At 47.3% G+C, this 22,390-nt stretch overlaps 1 protein-coding gene across 1 annotated transcript in view; it reads left to right on the plus strand.

Annotated features, from left to right (window-relative positions):
- Nucleotides 1-22,390, plus strand: part of CARD10 (caspase recruitment domain family member 10) — a 288,602-nt gene that overhangs the window by 208,977 nt on the left and 57,235 nt on the right. The window contains exons 16-18 of the mRNA XM_086963072.1: nucleotides 3,584-3,701; nucleotides 14,096-14,336; nucleotides 15,508-15,580. Coding sequence (XP_086819198.1) covers nucleotides 3,584-3,701; nucleotides 14,096-14,336; nucleotides 15,508-15,580 — 432 coding nt within the window. The remainder of the gene's footprint in view (nucleotides 1-3,583; nucleotides 3,702-14,095; nucleotides 14,337-15,507; nucleotides 15,581-22,390) is intronic.

Raw genomic sequence — 22,390 nt, forward strand, 5'->3', positions numbered from 1 at the left:
CTATCAGCAGTTGCTCCTCACTCAAGCACACACATACAACGCGGGACAGGTCAGGTGGGAGAGGGACCTGGGGCGGCAGCTCACAAGGAAAGAATGGGAGGGGGTGTACCACAGGGCCAGACATTCAGCACACCACACCGGGCTCACCGAGACACTAACTAAAGTAGCCACGTACTGGTACCATACCCCTGAGAGAATACACCAATGGGATGCCCGAGTTAGCGATAGGTGCTGGAGAGGGTGCGGGGAGCTAGGAACACTGGAACACTTGCTATGGAGCTGCGAGGCACTTCGCCCCTACTGGGACCCTATCCTGGACCTTATAGACGCACATCTAGATACACAGCTGCTGCGCTTCCCAGCATACATTCTACTAGGCCTCCCGAACGCCCTCATGTATCCTTTGAAGTCCTGGAGGGGGCGGCTGATCGCACTGGCTCTGGGGGCAGCAGTCCAGAACATTGTGGCCCATTGGAGGGCAGCCCAGGCTCCGCAACAACTGGGGTGGCTCCACCGGCTCTGGGCAATCCTGGGAATGGAGAAACTGTCACTGGCTGCGGCGGGGAGGGGGGCGGAATTTGCGGAGCTCTGGCGGCCATTCCTCGCCCTACTTACAGGTGAATTCCGTGAGGTGAGCTGCCCACGCTACCTGCGCCTGCTACGCCTTGCGGAGACACCTCTCCCAGAACCCAAGACACGCTCCCGCAAGCGTACAGGCCGGGCGAGTGCAGCACCACCAGACCATTAATGGAAGACAGTAACCAATCAATTATTCCCGGACATGGACAAGGAGAGGGGAGGGTAAGGATGGGAAGGGTAGGGGGGTTGTTCACAGTTTGATGGTTCTTTCACGTTGCACTAGTACTACTTAGCTTGCACCTTTGTAGCACCTCTTATGACGCGGCCGGCCCGGTTGGGTTGTAGGCGGCTTTCTGTGTTAACGAACAGTGTGGCCCGATGGCCGGGTCATGGGTATCAGTGGGATCCCCGCTTTTGGCTTCCCCGGAGTGGGGCCGGCCCACATCACATATTGAGGTGCATATTGTTTGCCTGTGCTCAATAAAAGATTTAATACAAAAGTTAGTGACTGTTGTATTTGGTGCATGTTGTGAATTGCCTCAAGTAGACGATTGACCAAGGGGCAATTAGGTAATATGTTGATTTTTCACAGAAATAACATGTATTATATGTGCAAATAGCAAACCCTTTGCTTTTTCCCCATCGCTCCCGCTGTTTCGGCACCAGGATTCTACACAAAGCCAGGTCACTAAACTTTGCATAACTTTATTTGCTCTGGGTTTGCATGGAATCTTAGAGGGTCCAGCCAGTATTATGCTCTCTTTACATGAGCAATCAGGAGTTTGATGCAACAAAATGAAATGCTGTTTAGTGCTACACCGCGGTTTAAGCACACCCTCGCCACTTTGCCCCCAATGAACGGGGGGGTCGGTGTGCCCGACCTTGCCCTGTACTTCCAGGCGGCGCAATTGCGCACCTTCGTGGAGTGGTTTCAACTGGAGTCCGGCAAACACTGGCTCTTCCAGGACCAGGCGGTGGCAGGTCGCACTCTTCAAGGCGTGCCCTTCCTGCCGCGCCAGCATCGACCCCCTAATCTGTACGCCTCTGAAATCACCAGCACCGCTCTGAGAGTGTGGGATAGAGTGGCCGTGGCCAGGGGACTGACCACCTTTCCCTCGCCTATGACCCCCATTTTCGAAAATCCTGACTTCACACCAGGCTTGGATGTCGGAGCGTTTACGACCTGGCGGTCGACGCCCTGTAGGGCGGCGGGCCATATGTTCGATCTCAATGGGATCCTTCCGTTCCAACAGGTCAAGGCGGACTACGGCGTGGCCGAATCGGAACGCCTACAGTACCTGCAGGTGCGGCACTGGGGGCTCCACCCCTCGATCCAGCCTGGTGCCCAGCGACACCTCACGCCTTATGAAAAATGGCTGCTGACACGCACTTCGGATAAAAAGTTGATTTCGGACCTCTATCAGCAGTTGCTCCTCACTCAAGCACACACATACAACGCGGGACAGGTCAGGTGGGAGAGGGACCTGGGGCGGCAGCTCACAAGGAAAGAATGGGAGGGGGTGTACCACAGGGCCAGACATTCAGCACACCACACCGGGCTCACCGAGACACTAACTAAAGTAGCCACGTACTGGTACCATACCCCTGAGAGAATACACCAATGGGATGCCCGAGTTAGCGATATGTGCTGGAGAGGGTGCGGGGAGCTAGGAACACTGGAACACTTGCTATGGAGCTGCGAGGCACTTCGCCCCTACTGGGACCCTATCCTGGACCTTATAGACGCACATCTAGATACACAGCTGCCGCGCTTCCCAGCATACATTCTACTAGGCCTCCTGAACGCCCTCATGTATACTTTGAAGTCCTGGAGGGGGCGGCTGATCGCACTGGCTCTGGGGGCAGCAGTCCAGAACATTGTGGCCCATTGGAGGGCAGCCCAGGCTCCGCAACAACTGGGGTGGCTCCACCGGCTCTGGGCGATCCTGGGAATGGAGAAACTGTCACTGGCTGCGGCGGGGAGGGGGGCGGAATTTGCGGAGCTCTGGCGGCCATTCCTCGCCCTACTTACAGGTGAATTCCGTGAGGTGAGCTGCCCACGCTACCTGCGCCTGCTACGCCTTGCGGAGACACCTCTCCCAGAACCCAAGACACGCTCCCGCAAGCGTACAGGCCGGGCGAGCGCAGCACCACCAGACCATTAATGGAAGACAGTAACCAATCGATTATTCCCGGACATGGACAAGGAGAGGGGAGGGTAAGGGTGGGAAGGGTAGGGGGGTTGTTCACAGTTTGATGGTTCTTTCACGTTGCACTAGTACTACTTAGCTTGCACCTTTGTAGCACCTCTTATGACGCGGCCGGCCCGGTTGGGTTGTAGGCGGCTTTCTGTGTTAACGAACAGTGTGGCCCGATGGCCGGGTCATGGGTATTAGTGGGATCCCCGCTTTTGGCTTCCCCGGAGTGGGGCCGGCCCACATCACATATTGAGGTGCATATTGTTTGCCTGTGCTCAATAAAAGATTTAATACAAAAGTTAGTGACTGTTGTATTTGGTGCATGTTGTGAATTGCCTCAAGTAGACGATTGACCAAGGGGCAATTAGGTAATATGTTGATTTTTCACAGAAATAACATGTATTATATGTGCAAATAGCAAACCCTTTGCTTTTTCCCCATCGCTCCCGCTGTTTCAGCACCAGGATTCTACACAAAGCCAGGTCACTAAACTTTGCATAACTTTATTTGCTCTGGGTTTGCATGGAATCTTAGAGGGTCCAGCCAGTATTATGCTCTCTTTACATGAGCAATCAGGAGTTTGATGCAACAAAATGAAATGCTGTTTAGTGCTACACTCATGTCTACTTTTAGTGCAAAATACCTTTTCATGCAAATGTTGGTCGGTGCTACTGTTCGCACTGCTTTAGTTCTTGTCGCTTTGACGTGTGTCCCACGAGCAATCGAGCTATACGTTCGTAAAGCAACCTAACTTTCCCCTCACCTTCTTTCCCCTTTCCCCGTCACCACTTCTTCTCCTCTTGTAGTTTCGGTCTCCAGACTTAGGCCCTCTATCCTTGGAGCAATGCACGAAAGAGGTGGCCCGCTTGTACCTTCAACACTGCTCTGAGCCTGCAGCTCTGACCTTCCGGATGGACAAAGAGGGTGAGTCCAGGTGATGGAGGTGGTTAGAGTGTGAGAGTGGATCTTAAACAGGTTTAGACTAGGAAGAAAATATGCCCGCCAGGCTCCAAATTAAAAGCGGTCCCATTAGCAATTTAGATGGATAAAAAGTGGCCCACATTAGTAAACAGGGGCATAGTTGAATTTGTGTAAAGACAAGCTGTGTATGCGATTTGCAAGGTATTTGAGATTCGTGCTTACCTCAAGCAATGTTTGTGGTAACATCATAGAAATCAAAAGTAATAACTGACTCGCCAGATCATAAAACAGTCCCACAAAAAGCTAAAAGGAGCCCAAAAACTACCCTTTTAGATCAGCCTTCTGGCACTGCAGACAGCCCTATAGGGCAGACAGACTGTGCTCGTAAGGCGGACGCACTAACTGGGACATTTGGCGTGGTCGGGCAGTCTGAATGCAAGGGATATGTTTTTACGTGGTTGTGCAATGAGAAACGGTGTCAGACTGGCCCTTCTGCCACTCTGGTATTTGCACGGTATTTTACAGGCTAGGGTCTGCTTTCCGAGCTGGAGAGCCGCCATGACCCAGCCATGAATATCCCATACTCCATTCTAGTCTCAGCCACCACCAGTGTGGGGCTGGTTTGAACATTTTTGATACAGCTGATTTTGATGTCCACCCAAGATCTAGTAAGAAGTCAAAGTAAGGGGCGCCTGGGTGTTTTGGAGACTAGGTGCTAAGTGAAGTGTGGTGCTTTGGGCTGTCAGACTGAGGGTCATAGTTACAAGCTCCTTTCTTCACCACAACATCACTTTTAGTGATGTTTTGGTGGCAATAGGGTTTCATCTTATTTACAAGGCAGCGTTTGGCCATCTTAACGTGGCTTAGCCTTTTCCATGTGTTGGACGGCCAGCAGCTGTCCAAAGTCACAGTGGGCATGTGCGGAGGACAGCCGCTGGCCGTCCAAACTGCGCACGAGTAATTTATTTCTGCACCGCGGTGGGATTTCCACTGCAGCGAAGCGGTTAAAGCTGCCTTGTAAATAAGGCACCCTTTCACGCTGTATTCAGCGTGAAAGCGGATGGCAACATCCATTGATTTTGATGCTGCCCCCTATTTACAAGGGTGCCGAAAATAGTAGGACGTGCCAAATTTAAGACCAGGGAAAACCTGCTCTTAAATAGGCGAAACAAGGAGAACTGCTTTATTCCTCCCTGTTTTTGCTGTTTCCATGTGTGCTGAGTTGTGTAGCACACATAAAAACAGCAAATTGCTATTGATTATTTATGTGCAGAAAAGGGAGACCTTCCTGCACATAAAACAATCTTCCCCTCAACTCAGGCACCCTTGCACTATGGTGCAAGGGTGCCTGCATTGACGCTAGACTGCTAAGTTTGCCGCCAGCGCAGGGGAAAACGCAGGGCTGCACCACAATTGTTGTAAATATGGTGCAGCCCTGCTGGTGTGATGCAGCTGAAGGGAAGGACTATGAATGTACATTTCAAAGATACAATATTAACCTTTGCACAAGTGGGAGCTTATCTGACTACAATTGCGGCATGATGTACCCTTTAAAATGTTTTTATTGCTCGTATTCCAACAATTGCCATGCCAATTTAAACACTAAGGGGCATATTATCAAGGGGGTTTATCTCCGCTTTTTTGGCTTTAAAAGCCAAGAAAGCGGAGATAAAATTATCTCCCTATTACCTAGCTGTCTCGAACACCAGTTAGCGACAGTTAGTAGGAGATAGCGACCATCTTGGGCCCCACTTTGCATGTCAGAGAATTTATCACTAATGACATGCAAAGTGGGCGTGCCAAGATGTTAGCGACTGGAAACAGTCGCTAACATCGCTGTCTCCTATTACCAACTTTTGGAGATATTCGCGGTAAGCGCGAATATCTCCAAAAGCTAACACCTGCCCTGAGCAGTTCTTAGCCATGTTATCCAATGGGAGGTGGATAACATGGCTCAGAGCATTAGCTCGGTATTGCCTGAATATCGCGGACTTTTCAGTCATATTCATGCATTGCGGCCGATTTTTATCTCATTTGTGATAAACCATGGTAATACCAAGGTTTATCTGCGATAAAAATCGCCGCAGGTCGGCGATACTTTTTTGTCTCTAACCAAGCAATAGCGATAATTATCGCTATTGCTTGGTAATATGCCCCTTAATAACTTACTAACGTAAGGCATTGTTCCTGCTTTTATCCGTGACACTGGCAAAGGCTGGAATTAGTGGCAGTAAAGGGATATGGTACTACCAGGAAAATGCAGATTGATGGCATAAGCATGACTGTGGTCCTGGCAAGTCCCCTTATAAGAATGTGGAGGAGATAGTTTGTGGCAGTATTAGGGTTGCAATAATAGTAGCACCCTTTGAAGACTGGGGGGTAACAGATTAGTGGTGACGGTGGGATCAAAAACTTACCAGATCCTCTTTGAGACTGCAGATCATTTTGAATGGTGTCAGTGCTGATCCTATTTTGCCATCAGGCCTTTTCTTAGAACCTGGAAGTAGATAGAATGATGGTAACAGCAGGATAGCAAGACAATCCGGTGCCTTTGTGAGATTGAGCATGACGTGTGGGGGCAGCGATGGGATGCTTGCTGGCCCTGCGGTAAGACTGTGCACAATCCTAATCAGTGGCACTGGGGAGTGTGGTGGGCTCATGATTAGCAGAGTGCTTTGATTGCAAAACGGGGGCTGATACAGATTGGTGCCAGTGGTGATGCTGTAAATGCTAGAAAGTAATTTTGTGTGATACTGGCTGCCTCCTCATAAGACTTGGTTCTTGGGGGTAATCATCCTCAGATTGTGATACTTTGTAAGATGCTGGTTGGTGGCATTAGTGAGTTTGTGATACTAGCCTGTTCCTTTGTAAGTCAGAGGATAAAGGATATTGGTGGCAATATTGAAATTATTATACTGGTAGGCCCCTTTCTTACACTGACAATGAGAGAAGTTGGTGGCAGTTAAAGGAAGTGACCCAATTAGGGCCACCCAGGTCACTCGCGACCATCTCTCAGCCTTCCATACAAATGAAGAGTTGGTCAGACAGTAGAGAATACAAACCTAAGTTCTTTATTAGCAATACACTCAAGCAGAGTCCAATCTGACCAGCCTCCTTAGAATGCTGTAGAGGGACTGACCCCGTCCAAACTCTAGCACAAAATATACATTTACAACATATCTAAAGACCCGCCCAGGCTGGTATTTTCCAGCCTGGGCACTAATGAGCAAAGGAGGTACAGAAAGACAAGCTACCATCTTGAGAACGGGTACATGCCATCTTAGTTTCAAGGTTATTCTGCCCGGGCCCATCTCTCTGAGATTAGGAGCAGGGCTACCTAGCAGGAAAGGCATGCAGAGACAGAACGCTCTATTCATTAGTGTAGTGGAGCTCAACCTTGAATAAGATAAAGAGAAACGATCAAGGCTGCTTTCTGCTGAGGCAAACATTATGAGCCAGAAGCTTGCTTTCGATCATGGTACAAAATGGCCGCTGAATACAAAATGTTGCCGCAAATGCTAACTCGCACAATGCTATAAGGAGTCGGCCTGACATATTCTCGGACTATGATATCAGCAATCCATTTTGCATGACTGGGAGTCATTCCAGTTGGTGGTAGATATAAGATTCTGATGACTTTAGTTCCACATGCCCCTCCCTGCATGCAGAGATCATTGTTAATGGTGAGAGCAGTGGCCTCAGGGTGCACATGGACAGCAGCTGCATTTCTGAAAGGTTCAGGTTGGTCTACCAAATATGGGCTTTTGTTAGCAGGGTCTTTTGAAAAACTGGTGATGAGCTCAATTCGTGACAGTGGGTGGATCATAATGCCCCTGTGAATCTGTGCATGGATGCCATTTAAGGGCAGAAGCGGTAGGAGTCGGACCCATCTGGTTATCAAAGTGGTTGTTACACCCCGAGGCTCTCAGCACTTAGACAAGCCATCACTTACATCACTACCACACAGAGGGAGCAGAAACACACACATGTTCATGGATCAGTCCCTTTACGAGGGAACCAGCAAAGGACTAAAAGGCCAGTCATCCAGGAGGCAAAGTAACCGATAATCAGGGCATCACTAAAAGTCACCAGAGGCTGCTACTGCATCTTATACTTCCCTTCAGGGCCCCTATGCCTGACTTTTATCTTTATGTCAGAATCTTAAAGGTTATTTTTGAAATGTATGGTAGGTTTCTTATTCATTTCAAGAGATTTAATTACAACCAAAGACTGTGTGATGCCACTTTTTGTAAAGCTATCACTGAAAAAGGTAAAGAATTGTCTACTTCGGTGATGTCATTGGGGCAGTCAAATAGATTGTGATGTCCGTTTTCCTAGCAGAGTAATTTTGGTGTAAAGATATAAGTGAAACTATTAACTGGGTGGCCGTAGACAGATATTAATATAGAGTGGTGAAGTTGGAAAACAACTATGCTGCTGGTGGGGGTGTTGATTCCATATCAATGTTGGAAGTGGCCTCTGAGGACATAATCGAAGACCTTTGGCGCCCGCCCTGGTGTACCAACCTCAGTTTCCATACACTTTTCCCTTGCCTTCAAGGCGAGTGACGGAGTGCATACCCTGCCCTTGAAGGAGGGGTAGTGGATGGTTAGATAAGCAAGTGCTAACAACCACTCTGGCATAGTGCCCATCCCTATGCAGTTCAGAATCGAGGCTGCAGTGCTTGTCAAAAGTATGCAGGGACACTCACGTCGCCATCTTGCAGATCTCTGCAATAGGAACTCCCCCGGCCAGGGGCGAAGTCGTGGATTTGGCCCTGGTGGGATGAACCCTAAGTCCCTGCAGAGGGTTGTTCTTGGCTGAAGCATAGCAGGTTTTGACAAATAAGTTGATCCATTTTGAGAGGGTCCTTTTCTGAACCACTTTTCCTTTCTTAGCACTACAGTAACCGACAAAGAGATAGTCATCCAGTCGTATGTTCTTAGTGCAGTCGAGATTGTAGCTGCCCATCCATCTAGCGTCCACTCCTCCTTCTTTGAGGGATGGAAAGGTTAGAAGGTTCAGAGGGTCATGGACTACCCAGGTGGAAATGTGTCACCACCTGTGGCAGGAAAGCTGTCCTGATTCACAACTCCAATTTGCCTAGATAAAAAGAGGTAAAAGTGGGATTGCAACTGCAATAGTAAAAAAAATTATAATAACGGACTGTTGTTATTATCATTTAATTTTTACTTTGCACTGCTTTAAAGCAGTGGGACTACACTCCTCCGCCTTAGCGGAGGATCCGCCCCGCCTTCATGTGCCAACGTGCATGTGTGACTAGAAGAATGCAGGAAGCTAGCAAATCTAGGACTCTTAGGACTCTCAGGACTGGGACTCTCACACCTTGCTGGGAAGATGAAACCATTTCCTGGATGTCTCTGATCCTTTGCAGTGAGCAAAAGACATGGAGAAGAATGGTGTCCAGTACCAACCCTATTAACAGGAGTTATTGGGAGGGCCACAGGTGAGACTTGGACTTGTTCATTGAAATGCCCAGGTGGAATAGCAGGGATACTTTCAACTGCAGATAGCATGACACCACTTCTGCCAAACCAGCTTTGATAAGCCAGTTGTTCAGATATGGAAATATTCAGATAACCAATCCCCTGAGATGAGCAGCTACCAATAACATCACCTTCGTGAGGACCCAAGGTGTTCATGTCAAGCCAAAGGGTAAGCACCACAAATTGGTAGTGTGCAGAACACAACACAAATCGCAAATCCATCCAATGTGATCTTAGGTTAGGGATGTGGAAATACTCATCCTGCAGGTCGAGGGACACCTCCAGTCTCCACATTTCAGCACCAGTAGCACTTGAGCTTGGGTCAGAATCTTGAACTTTTCCTTTTTTGATGAAGAAGTTCATTTCGTCGAGGTCCAGGATCATATGCAGATCGACATCCTTCTTGAGCACAAGGAAGTAATGTGCATAACAATCTTGACCCTTCGCCTGCTCTGGCACTAGCTCCGTATGAGCATAGCGATCTTCTGTTGCAGTATGGCAAGGTGATCTTAACAGGGAGAAGAGGGCAGAGGGGAAATATGGGGTGTAGCCTGAAGAAAGGGAAGGGTGTAACCCCTTTCCACAATTTGCATAGCCCATAGTAATGGCTTTCCAGGCTGGGAGACAGCAGGACACCAGTCATCCCATAGGCTCGGAGTGGGTTTGGGGAAGCAAACTAGGCCTGCTTTCCTGCTGGTGAGGGAGAGGAGAAGGGGTAGGAAGGTTGCAAGGTGAATCCACTGCCCTTTCCTCTGAATCTACCTCAGTACCGTCTGACCAATAGGTTAGAGAGTTGCTGGGTTTGTGGTTGATATTGCTGTCGATGAGGAAAGGAAGATCCTCTTTAGAAGCCTTGATGTTGTTGAAACTGTAAAAGACTCTTGAGTAAGGCGATAGTTGAAGACCAAGGGAGCCAGCATAGCTTTACTGATCTTTAAATGCTCCACTGCTGAATCAGCCTTGTCGCCAAACAGATGTGCCCTGTCGAATGGCAGATCCATAAGATTAACCACATAATGAATTACTGGGTCTGATAGGTAGGAAAAGACAGGGAAGAACAGATTGGTGTCACTCAAAATTAGGGTATTTCCTTTTCAGCACAAATGTCCTCACTCACCAGAGGTGGCATAGGGAACTTCCTCACACCGTGATGCCTAGTCAAGGTGTGGGCTACACCCACTCTCTAGAGGGAAGAGCTCAGGGATATTTCCAGAGGTATAATAAATACCTGACTAAATAGCACGAAGTGGTGAGCGAAAGCAGGGCGTTAGTGAGAAATATGTGAATTAAAACTGGCTCCAAGGTATGCAGTACTCTTTATTCACACGTCCTTGGGTCAGAATCAAAAAATAAGCTGATAGGCCCACCGGGCATAAATATGTCCACTGGTTCTTTCCAAATGAGTAGGTCAACATGTTTCTACCTACAACCCTCCTTAGAGGTGTCATGGCATTCTTCAGGACCTGTATTAAAAATGCTCCTGCTTATGTGCTCAAGGGATAAAACAGGAATGTGACAAAAACACGAAAATACAAAACCAAAGGTCCTAATAAGAGCCAGTTAGTGATTTACTGCTAGTTTCCTGGTAACATCAGGATTAGGGCCTCAATTTAGGCCCTGGTGTTTGGCTAAGGGTAACTCTCCCTGAAGAGTCCAAAAAAGGCCTCTCGTGGGAGGGAATTTGTCCTGAAAAGGGAATACTCCAACTTTGAGTGACACCAGTTTCTTCTTCCATGTCTTTCCCTACCTATCAGACTCAGGAATTCATTTTCTGGATAATATTAAGTCGTGGGAAGTAATGCCTGCTGATCTCTAAATCCCCCCTGGTCCCCCTTTGTGTGTTCAGATCCATAAGATTCACCTGGATGTCTGCTGAAAAGTTATATGTCTGGACCCAGTAATGTCTTTGAATGGAAACAAAGATGCACATCGCCCAAGTAAACAAATCATCCTTGTCCAGCCCTAATGTGCTGGATGGCATTTTGCAAAAAACACAGTTGATGGACAGAATGCAGAACAATGTCTTACATTCACCCAGTACAAAGATCTGGGCCTAAATCCATCGTTTTTTTGCACTCCACACCACCCTAGGTCAGACAATGGCTATATGCAAATCAGCCTTGACCCTGTGCCTCATGGGAACAGTCCAGCCCGAACTACCACGCCATGTCTTTCCTAGACCGGAATCAAGCATCCAAGGACCGGTTTCTGGCTATCAACCTTCTTCAGCCTGGATAGCTTGACTCCAGTGATGTGGAGAGCCTGGGACTCACGTCTGAGCATACGGCATTTTGGCCACCATAAATCACTTGCTGAAAATGTTTTCTCATGCCTTCTGGGTCATGAAGTAGTAACTTCTGAGCCATATGGCATAGTTATAATGCACCAGGAGGCAGATGGCATTCAATGATTTCAGGATCGTGCTCCCAGCGGAGGACTTTTTGCCCTAAGCTTATAGGTGCTTAGATTCCTTGCCAAAGGGTGCTGTCAGCAAGGCTCCTCCTGATTGGTATGTGAAGCATGAAGCGTGTATGACCAGACTCTTCAGTGAAGGGTGGATTGAAAGGAAGGGCAGGATCATCTGGAGCAGGGCGATAGACAATGAGGCTATTGATCATTGGGTGAAAGAGGGTGTCTCCCATGCTGCCATGAATGGCCTTGTTGAAAGAGAGGAGAGGTTCTGCTGCAGGAGTAGATGGCAGCCGCGGCCCGTTCAGGTAAGAGCTATGGGGCGGTGGGGCCGGGTGGGGCTGGGTGGGGGGGTGGAGGGGATTTTGACAGACAATGATAAATAATTAATTTTCCCTCGTCATCGTCCATCAGAATCCCCCCACATGGGTCCACTGCTCTTAACTTAACGAGCCGCGGCTGGTAGATGGTGAGGACGATGGTTTTAGTTTCTGCAGTAGAAGGCAGAAAGTCCAACACCTCAGCTGCCTTATGCCTAGCTTTGTGAAGTGAGGCAACTTCAGGCACTTGAGCACCAGTGACAAAGTCCACAGCGAGCTCAAGAGAGGTGTCTATGTCACTGGTAGAAGACAAGCCATGAAATTCCAGAGCCTTATCTCCAGTATCCCCGTAAGGCTGCAAGTCCAGAATCTGTACCAAAAATATAATGAAGACCATTTCTATACCCACCTACCTCCAGCAGATGTTTATCATGGAGTGGTGTGGCTCACTGGTTAGAGGCGGCAGACCCGGGAGCAGAAGTCGGCCAGGACCAGGGTTCAATTCCCGACGCGGCAGGGTCGTGGACTTCGGTCAGCGGACTCGATAATTCTCGCTTCGGTGCCTACTCTAATCAGGGGTCCCACTCGGCAACTGTGGGCATTAGCTTGCCTAATCTCCACAACAGCCCCTCCAATGCCGGGGATGCTTGGCTCCACCTTGGGGACTCCCAGCAGGGACCATCCCACAGGGAAAGCCAGGACGGGTTCCCCAGCGTTACACAGCGCCAGGAAACCTCCGGGTAACAGTGCGCTTTACAAGCTCAAACATAATAATAATAATCATCCCTACTGGATCAGTTTGGCAGAGCAACATCAGGCCGCAGCGGCTGTGGCACAATATTTGGCACTGGAGGTGGAGGTAGTGGTGAAGGCAGTGGAAGTGGCAGTGTCACCATCCACGGCATTGAGGACTGCGGCATCCAATACTGGAGAGCTAGGCTGAAGCAATGTGGTGTCAGCACTGGAATCGTTCTTGAAGCGCTGAAAGGCTTCAGATCAAGAGGCATATGCATTTGAAATCTTTACGGAGAAGTTGGCCCTGAAGGGGCGCTAGGTGCCAATGAAGCCCTTGAGAAGATCGAGTTCATGCATTAAGGAACGCTTCCAGACTGAACCTGATGCCAGAAACTCAGGAAAGGCTGGCACCGGAAGGTCGGGCATAAAGGCCTCAGCACTGAGGTATCCGAGAAGGTCTGAAGCCCATCAGGGGCCATGTCCAGTGGAGTCACCTGAGCAGGACTGCTCAGGGGAGGAGGGGGGTTTGCGGGGGGTCAACGGGGTCAAATCGACTAACTCCAGCTCCAAGGGTGATCATCCTCAGAGAGATTGAGAGTGATGAGGTGACTTACCTTTGGAACATTTCTTACACTTTGTGTGCTTCTTCATTTTGCCCCCAGAAGATGAAGATGGGGACATGGAGCAATGCCTCAAATGACTGTGGCATCGACTGTTATCCCTAGCCCTGGCCATAAAGAGTTTTCCCTACTGCTCTTGTATGGCCTTAGCGTGCATTCTTTGCCAGAAAGCAAAGGGTGAGGTGTTGTGGTCCGACCCCAGGCACCAAAGACAAACAGAGCGGGGTACGTTATTGACATATGTCCTTTACAATTCCTACAGGGTTTGAACCTGTACGTGGTACTGTATTTACATTTTTTGTGAGAAAAAAACTCCTTAGAGTGAGCTCTTGATCTGCATAGAAAGCTTGGAAAAAAAGGAATTACGTTATTATTCCAGGGCTTATATGGCTTCCATAACATCACCAGATGACACTTTCAGGGTCGATTCAAAGCCAGACCCTCTACAGGCGGTGTGAGAACTTTGAAGTTTCCAGATCTAGTCTGATGCCTGCAGTTTTTCTTCAGGTGAGGAATCATCAGGCAGAAGTATCCATAAGAAATCCATTTTACTTTTGTCAACAGAGCATTTATAGTAGCCTCGGTGGTGGCGACAGTGTAACATTAACACAGACAGGCCCATTTGTAACTTGCCAGTTATGCCTAGTTCATTTTTGCTTGACTGATCTTTTTATTGTGATTATAAACACAGTAGAGTTACAGAAATTGCAACTGAAAATGGGATAGAGCAGTCTATGAAGGTAGGTGCACTTTACAGCTACCACACATGGCAGATATGCTGCATTGATTGTCTTCTTGTACCACAGGTTATGAAGAACTGATGCAGGAGATGAGTGGAGGCTCACAGCCACTAGGAGACTCCTTTTATGTCCGCGCCAACCTTGACATCCGGGTTTCCAGTGACCCTCAGGCTCTACGTGTGAAGAGCCGGGACATTCTGCATGTCACTGACACCATGTTCCGAGGGCGGTTTCAGTGGTTTGGCGCCCGTGTAGATCCCTTAACTAAGATGGATCTCACCCAAGGAACCATCCCGAATTACAGCAGGTTGTCACTCATCTATTTATTTATTGATTTGTATAGAGTAGACTTGCTGTCCTTTGTCTCCCTAGATTGATCACGTTCGCAGCTCAAGCTAAGTCTGTACGTCTTCTAAATGAACCTGAGATGAGCTGTTTCATGGAGGCTTTTCCCACAAATGTCTATTACACTACAGGCATTATATATTGTGAGGTTGCGATCCATCATCAAAACCCCCTCACAGTTTGACCATTTTGAAATACAATGCAGGGTCCTCAACCAGTTGGGAACTTGTTAATGACCACTGGACGGAAAAGACAAACCCTGAAGTGGTAACACAAAGATGATAGACTCAGGCCTCAGTAGCTCAAAATGTCAGTGCTTGAGAAAACATCTAAATACTTTATTATAGCCTTATAACCCGCCGTAGAGGGCTATACCGGCTATTAAAGGCCCTCTCCAGCGTTAAAGGCCCCGAGCCGAAGGCGAGGGCCTTTAACAAGGGAGAGGGACTTTAATAGAGGTATAGCCCATCTACGAAGGGCTATAAGCCTATTAGAACAATCTGCCACTAGAGGACAGAATGTTCTAACAAAAAAAACAAAGCCTTTTGGAAGCGTGAGGGGCATGGAATCCCCTCAGGCTCCCTGAAGCCTTTTTTCAGCCAGAGCTGTGAACAAAGAAACATTGGAATGTTGGAGCTCCAGGCTTACACCAGCCATTATAAACCCGGAGCACTCCATTGTTTTCAATGGAGCTCCCAACATTCCAATGTTCTAATAAACTATCAAGACTGAGTCAGAGCCTTCTCTGGAATACCCATAGCTCTCCTGCACCACAAGCCTAAACAAAATCCAAGTTGAGCTGCTTTCAGTGCAAAAGGGACTGTACTTGTATTGCAACAACACTATCCCACTTCTGACACCAAATTGGCTATCCAGGTGTTCTGATATTTACCAATATGTTCAATGTAGAATATCATCAACAGATTACAGATCTCACGTGTCACAAAATCAGCAATTCTCACAAACTTCCAGTTATTCAGGGTCAGGCACCACCAGGATACTTGTAATGCCACTTAGGGAATGAGGTGAATGACTATGAGATCTCAAGACACCATGTTTGCTCATTATAGTGACTCTTAAGGATTACTTTTGGAATGGTGCTCGATCTCATCCTGCATATTTCTCACTTTCAGGGCTCAACAGATTCTACTCTGTCAACAGGATCAGGGATTCTCTGGACGAATGCAGAAGATCCTCCGTAACAATGTAAGATGAAAGCAAGATCCCGCCTTGTAGCTCTTAGCTGGGAGTCAATGCCTAGCACAGCATATCCACTTCTAATAGTCAATATAAAAGTCAGAGAAGGGTGCACGTGCTGATGATTTATTCATACCTAGCCATTATTCTGGGGGCTGAAGAGAACTGTGCCTAGTGTTCCCCCAGCAGCTCCCACTGTAACAGCTGCTTGGCGCCAGGCTTTAGCATGGGGCAATGAAGGAACTATGGGCCTCTGACTTCCCCCTTCTGCCCCTTCTCAAAAGTAGGGTCAAGTTTCTTGTGTACAGAACTAGGCAGCCCATTTTGGGTTGCATTTCAGTTAGGGGTGTGTGAAATTCACATAATTTGCATTGTGTACTTACAATAAATGTTGCCAAAATGACATAAAATGGTGTGTAATTACTCCAAATGCAAATCTGTCCTGTTGCACTATATTGTAATTCAAAAATGAGGACGCATATAAAGAAAAGCACTGCAAACAACAGTTGCTTATGTTCTGGTGTTCACAAGTGTTCGCCTCAAAATGTTACTTTTAATGACTACATTAATTACGCAAACTAGCGTAATTTCAGGAATTGTGTGTAACAAGCAAAAAGTGAAATTCCCTAAATTTTGTGTAGTACGCCGGTGTTATTGAAAGTTCAGCTAGGCCTAATATCAGCACTTGTGCGCCAGATCTTTGAAGAGAGGCCTATGGGCTGCACTTGGTTGGGTGAAGTCGGTGATTGCAACACCCTCTGTGAAAGCTGACAAGCCTGTATAAAAGCTGAGGGAACCGCAGGAACAGCCTGAGAGAGTTGCACTAAGACAGTCACTCTTGGACTGTAGGTCGCATTCTCTAACGTGCCCTCACCCAGTAAAGAAGTGGGGCAGACATCCTAGACAGGAGTATTTCCTCTCTCAAAGGCACATGTTCCATAACCTTCTGCCTTTGTGTGTGTGGTGTGTGTTTGTGTGTATATGTGTTTTGAACCTGAATCTATCTTCAAGTACACCACCCCAAAATCATTAAAGAACAAGGAGCTTGAAATAAAACAACAAGCTTAAAATAAAAACAAGCACTGGCAATGCCAATAGGTCTGGCTTATGAATGAAAGTACCTTTTACGTCATCAATCGGTATAGGCACTTAATAAGTCATCACATATGCACAGTGTCACTCATATTTGTAGTCATGCATCCATTAATCCATCCACTTATTTTTACATTCACCCTCTGACACAACCATAATAAAAAAAATACAAACTCCAACGATGCAAGCAAAATAAATTAACATAGAAAAAAGAAATCATTCTGCCATTTAAATGTGGCAGGCACGTGCTTGCAAAAACAAAACTAAACATAGCAGCAGGCATCTTTCAGATGTATTGTAAATAGTCCATCATTGTTTTAGAGTTCCAAATTTAGAAGCAATGTGTTGGCCATCTTAGTATGATAAAACAATGATACACTATCAGTGGCGGCTGGTGACATTTGAAAGTGGTGTGGCGGAAAGTGCTAATCATACTGCACCGTAGCGAGCGAGCGTAGCGAGCGAGCCCGAACCCCTTAAGGAGGGTTCGGGGGGATTTCCCCCCGAGAAAATTTTGAAAAAATAGTGGAAAAATGGAGCATTTTCAAGCAAATTTGAGAAAGCAGGAAGGTTAATAAAGCAATTGTGAAAGTGCAGGTATTTATTAAAGAGCTGTCATATAACATAGGTAGCTGCTTATTCAGTATAACCACAGAGCTTCATAACAGACTCCTGCAGCGCTTAGGAGAAAAACATCCCGGGGCGCTGGTCTGTGACCGAATCAGGGAGGGTGCGGGCCCGGGGCTTGAGACACACTCGTGAGAAGGGGGGTGCGCACTCGCAGTCCTTCAGGAAGAAGGACCATCAGGCAAGAATAGGGTGCGAATGCATGGGTGAAATATGTGAGAGCATGTCTCCTGCCCCGGGACTATATATATGAGACAGCATGAACCCATACAGTATATGAGACAGCATGAACCCGCCCTACACCCCAAGACCAGGGCTGTTCTGAAGGGATCGGGGCAATGCAACTAAGGGCCAATAGATGTTGAGAACTATTCCTAGTTCGTGGCAGAATGTTAATTTGCACCAACTGCCTGAACAGTTAGTGGGAAACTGAGAATACAATGCAGGTCTCTTAATGAGGCTGATTGCTTTTCTACAGGTTTAACGGTAACCTTCCTTCCTGTCGATGCCCTGCAGTTAAAAGGCTGTGCAGTAAAAAGTAACAAAATATTTTAACTATTAATTATTCATCCAAGGTTCAGGAGAATCCCCAGTTGGCAGCACTGGCATAGGCACAAATAAATATCTAGCCAACACTCAATGCACTGCAGACTTGTAGCCTAGCGAAAAGCAACAGACATGCAGGTTGTTACATAGTAGGGCTCCCGGTTTTATGGTATTTCTTTTTTTGCCATTTCCGTCTGTATTTATCCATATTTATTTTTCGGCGATTTTTTCTGTATTTATCCACATTTATTTTTGCCACAAGCAAAAGATGACGCTACAGCTAGTATTTTTCCACATTTATTTAAATTGACAATGCAACGCGAGGAGCTTGTAAATAAACCCCAATCTGTGATCTCTGTCGAAGGCCTGGAGGCAGGCACAACACAGGTCATGTTGGGTCATTAGATTCCTGCTTGGGGAGAAAGGAAGATTGCTTTTGGGTAGAACTTAACCCCCACTCTTTGTTTCTGTTTAAAAGATTTAAGCCTATTGGCTTGAATTCCCATGATACAAACGTGCAGAGCTGAGTTCAGTGAATAACCACAGCGTCCGTTGAGATTGATGCAGACCCAGCGCGCGTTCATTAGCCCTGGGTCTGTGTGTCACTGGACGGCCGTGCTGCGCCTGGGACTACTCACTGGACTGACGCAAGCCTAGAGGGATCCTATCACTGATACGCCTTGACAAACCCCCGAATTATGGTAGCCTACGGTGGCTCGCAGCTGAATTCATGAGCTTGCAGCCACTGCCTTGCAGAGAGATGCTGCTTTAGTAATTAATGGAGCCGTCCTCGCCACACTACAAGTTGGGACTCTGCTTCCGGCCCCGGCCCAAGTAAGTACCAGCTTCTGTAAGCTTCCCTTCCTCCCATTCACTCACTCCCCTCCCTCACTCCCCTTCTCTCCCTCCCCTCCCCTCACTCCCCTTCCCTCACTCCCTCCGTCACTCCCCTTCTCTCACTCCCTCCCTCACCTTGCCTCACTCCTTCCCTCACTCCCCTTCCCTCACTCCCCTCCCCTCACTCCCTTTCGCTCTGTCTCCCTCCCTCTACCTCCCTCTGTTATCTCACCCTGCCTGTGTGTCAGCCCAGGCTGCTTCCCAGCATGCACACACAGCCGCCCGAGCACTTCACAGGTCTTTAAAAGACCATTTGCATGTTAATGGGGCTTTTGTATTACACCTCTTCTTTGGCCCCCACAGAGCAGCAGAGTCTCCCAGAGTCGCGCTCCGCTCTGGTTGCAGACAGTCTTTAAAAAAAAATGTTCAGCTCCATCCTGACATTGTTAGAATCCATTAATAACCTTTGACAGGGCAAAATGTTCTGTGTGACACCCGATCTTATTTGTAAGGTGTAAGGTAGACATAAAGTTGCCTTATGCACAAGATGATGGTGAATTATTTTAGCTGACAGTGTATGGTTGACTAAACGTTGCAATTCATAAACTGTTTTCACAGTTAGACAGTTCTTGTGGGCTCGTTATGAAACTGCGATGTCGATGTTGATCAATGGCTATGGGGACAGGTTAGAGGTCTCTGCAAAGCAATGTGGAAAATGTATTTGAAAACTTCTGTTCGAGAAATCAATGCATGGCTGTATATAGAACAATCCCTTTTAACCAATCCCAAATGCAGTTAACTCCATATTCATATGTCAGTCTTTAATTTTTTTTTTTTAAACACTGGTGCGATGACTGGAAGGTCCCCGGGCCGCCAGGGAAGGCTTGCCGGGCCGTACTATGAGTACCCGTGTTCTAGAGGAACCGGGCCGTCCCGCCGACCTTAACAGTACGGTAAGGTTACAAGGGAAGTGCCCTTCAATTTCTGGTGCTCTGCTGCAATTTTAAAATCTTCTTTTTCTAGTTGCTTAAATGGATGTAAATTCTGATACTTATATCCTGTCTCCCTATTATGCGTTGCTTTATTTTGCTTGTGAAAGTATCAGTCATGGTAGTTGAAATGTCACTCTTATTTACATAGCAATCTGAAACCTTGGCAGCTATGAAGTCCGTCCTAATCTGACTCTGGCAGGGGCTCTAAAAGGGGTGAAATAACAAAGCAGCCTCATTAACAAATAAATGGTCTTTCAAAGACCTGTGAAGTACTTGGGTGCGGCTGGCAGCTCTGTGTGCACACGGGAAGCTGGGGAAGCTGTCACCTCTTAAGCCTCTAAGGAAGGTGAGACACCAGACGGCAGCACAGCAAAATATACTAGTATTTTCCCGTTTTTTTACATATAAATACAGATAAAGGAAAACTTGTTTTCCGTCTGTATTTATATGTAAAAATCCGTAAAAACTGAAAACCGGGAGCCCTATTACATAGGTAGTGTTTTTAAGTAGGCACACTACTCAGAAAATTCCCAACCTAAAGCGCAGGAACGAAACTGTTTGCAAGATTTCCTGTCCCGTCTAGTATAGATGGACAAGATACAGAGATTAAAGGCGAGCTCTTGTAAACCGTTCAAAAAACATTTCTAAAGACTCGAATAAGCAAAGAAACAAATCTTAATACCAACTCTGCATATTAACACGTTAACAGTCCCTTCCAGACTTAAATCTAGCCAGGATGGTCAAGGGGAAAAGGAGGAGCTGGGCAGATAAATCTGCAACCTTCTAAGTGTAAAAATCAGTCTTCCTGAAGTGAAACCAGTTTTAGTGCAGACCTCAACATTGCCCAGTGCTACCTACAAGTGCTACAAGTTGCCTTTTTAAGATTGGAAAAATCCTTTGAACTCAATGATAACCAGCACCCTCACCCCCACAAACAACCAGAGAAATCTAGTCTCCCTAACCCTATTTCAAAACCAAGACAAACACATCCACTTCCACTTCCACGTTCGCATGTTGAGTTGAAGATGAAAGAGCTGTAGATACTGGAAGCCGCACGTATCACCAGTGAGTGAAATGTCCTTTGAGAAAGCAAAGAAACAGGCATGTGAGAGTCTTCGTGAACGAAGAGACCCTCAAAAAGACCAATAAGGAGAGCACCACCATCTCACCACAGAATTCATCACGGCAAACTTTAATAGAGCCCTTGTATGGTAGGTAGACTGTACAATGGGGGTAGGGGTGTATATAATTTTCTTTCTGTTTTAATTCAACTGCAATGCCCTTTATTTTCTCCTGTGTATTTAGGAAAACTGTCAACGTCACAATGATGTATGTTTGTTGATGCTGCGGGTCACCGAGCTCCGCCCTTTACGTGTGTTTAAAAATAACTTTAATAGAGCCGGGTTGCACATAAATGGAGGCCATTATCAAACAGAGCTTCATAGGAACCTGCCGTACATTATAACCTGTTCTCATCCATGTACGTGGGACTGGTGGAATACGAAAGGAGAACATTCGGGCCACTACCTGCAGGCGAGGTCTTCCAAAACACCGTGTGGGAGAGATGCTCCCAGAATCTGCAATGCATGTCTGTGATGTTCTCAAATATGCCCTGCCCCTGCCCTGATCTGAGAGGATCTGAACTCTGACCTCCAGTCCATCCATGGTAACCACAGCCTCAAATCCATTCTCGGACTGCCGACCGACCTGCCAGACACACCCAGGACCTAATCTATCCATTCTAGTGCTCCCCGACCCCGTGCCACCCTCGGACTCACTTCTGTCCCCAGACCTCAGTCTCAGACCGCATAGGAAACCAAAGTAGGGAGTCATGCCTGACATATATGCTTGACTCGGACTCGGGCCAGCCCCAAAACGCCTATAGCCCAGTCGATGTACGTGACGCACGATGCATTTGGAAATAGATCAGCCCACCTCTGTCCCTAAGTGCGTAGACTGTAGACACGGCGGCCCCCTCGGCCATGCCATTCCTTACTGCCTTCAAGAGCTCATTACGAGTTTTAGAACCATTTAATGCAGAACAGTTAACCAACCGGTCCCAGGCCCAACGCTAAACCTAAATATCCACCTCTGTACGCACTCACAGTCAGGAAGTTCACTTACAAATTCCAAAGCCGCTTTTAGGTGAAGCTGCTTGGAACCAGAAGCAAGCAACTTAAGTGCGAAAAACTTACGTGGACGCAAAAGCAGCACACAAGGAGGGGGCATGTCTGAGGACCCTACTCCGTCAAGACAGCGGAGAGGACAGCAACAAATATGTATGTGGTGTCTAAAAAATAGAGACGAGCTGCATGACGCCATCAGTAATGGTGCCAATGGTCCTGGTGCAAGCAAGGGAAACTACCCATTTGGCTGCAAGTGGGCAGTAAAAGTGAAGAACTATCAGGGCATAGGCCGCTCAAGCCCATGGGCACCCCTGTCACTACACCAAAGGCAGCTATGCCCATGGTCCCCCTAAAAAGCCTGTGATGCAATGTATAATAAGGGCCACTGGAATTATGCGGCAGGGTAGGACCACATTTTGCGGCAAGAAAACGCAAATGATGTGGTTTAATGTGGCACATTTTACGATCGTATTACTGCATGTTTTTGTCATCTTTGCACTTGTTAACACTTCCTGGGCATTGCTTGACCCTCATTAGCCCCGGTTTAACACAAAACTATAGCAATAAGCAACAGAATGGTGACCAATCAAGCTTTACAG

This window comes from Lissotriton vulgaris, chromosome 1_1 (assembly GCF_964263255.1).
Source record: "Lissotriton vulgaris chromosome 1_1, aLisVul1.2, whole genome shotgun sequence".
Classification (NCBI taxonomy): Eukaryota; Metazoa; Chordata; class Amphibia; order Caudata; family Salamandridae; genus Lissotriton; species Lissotriton vulgaris.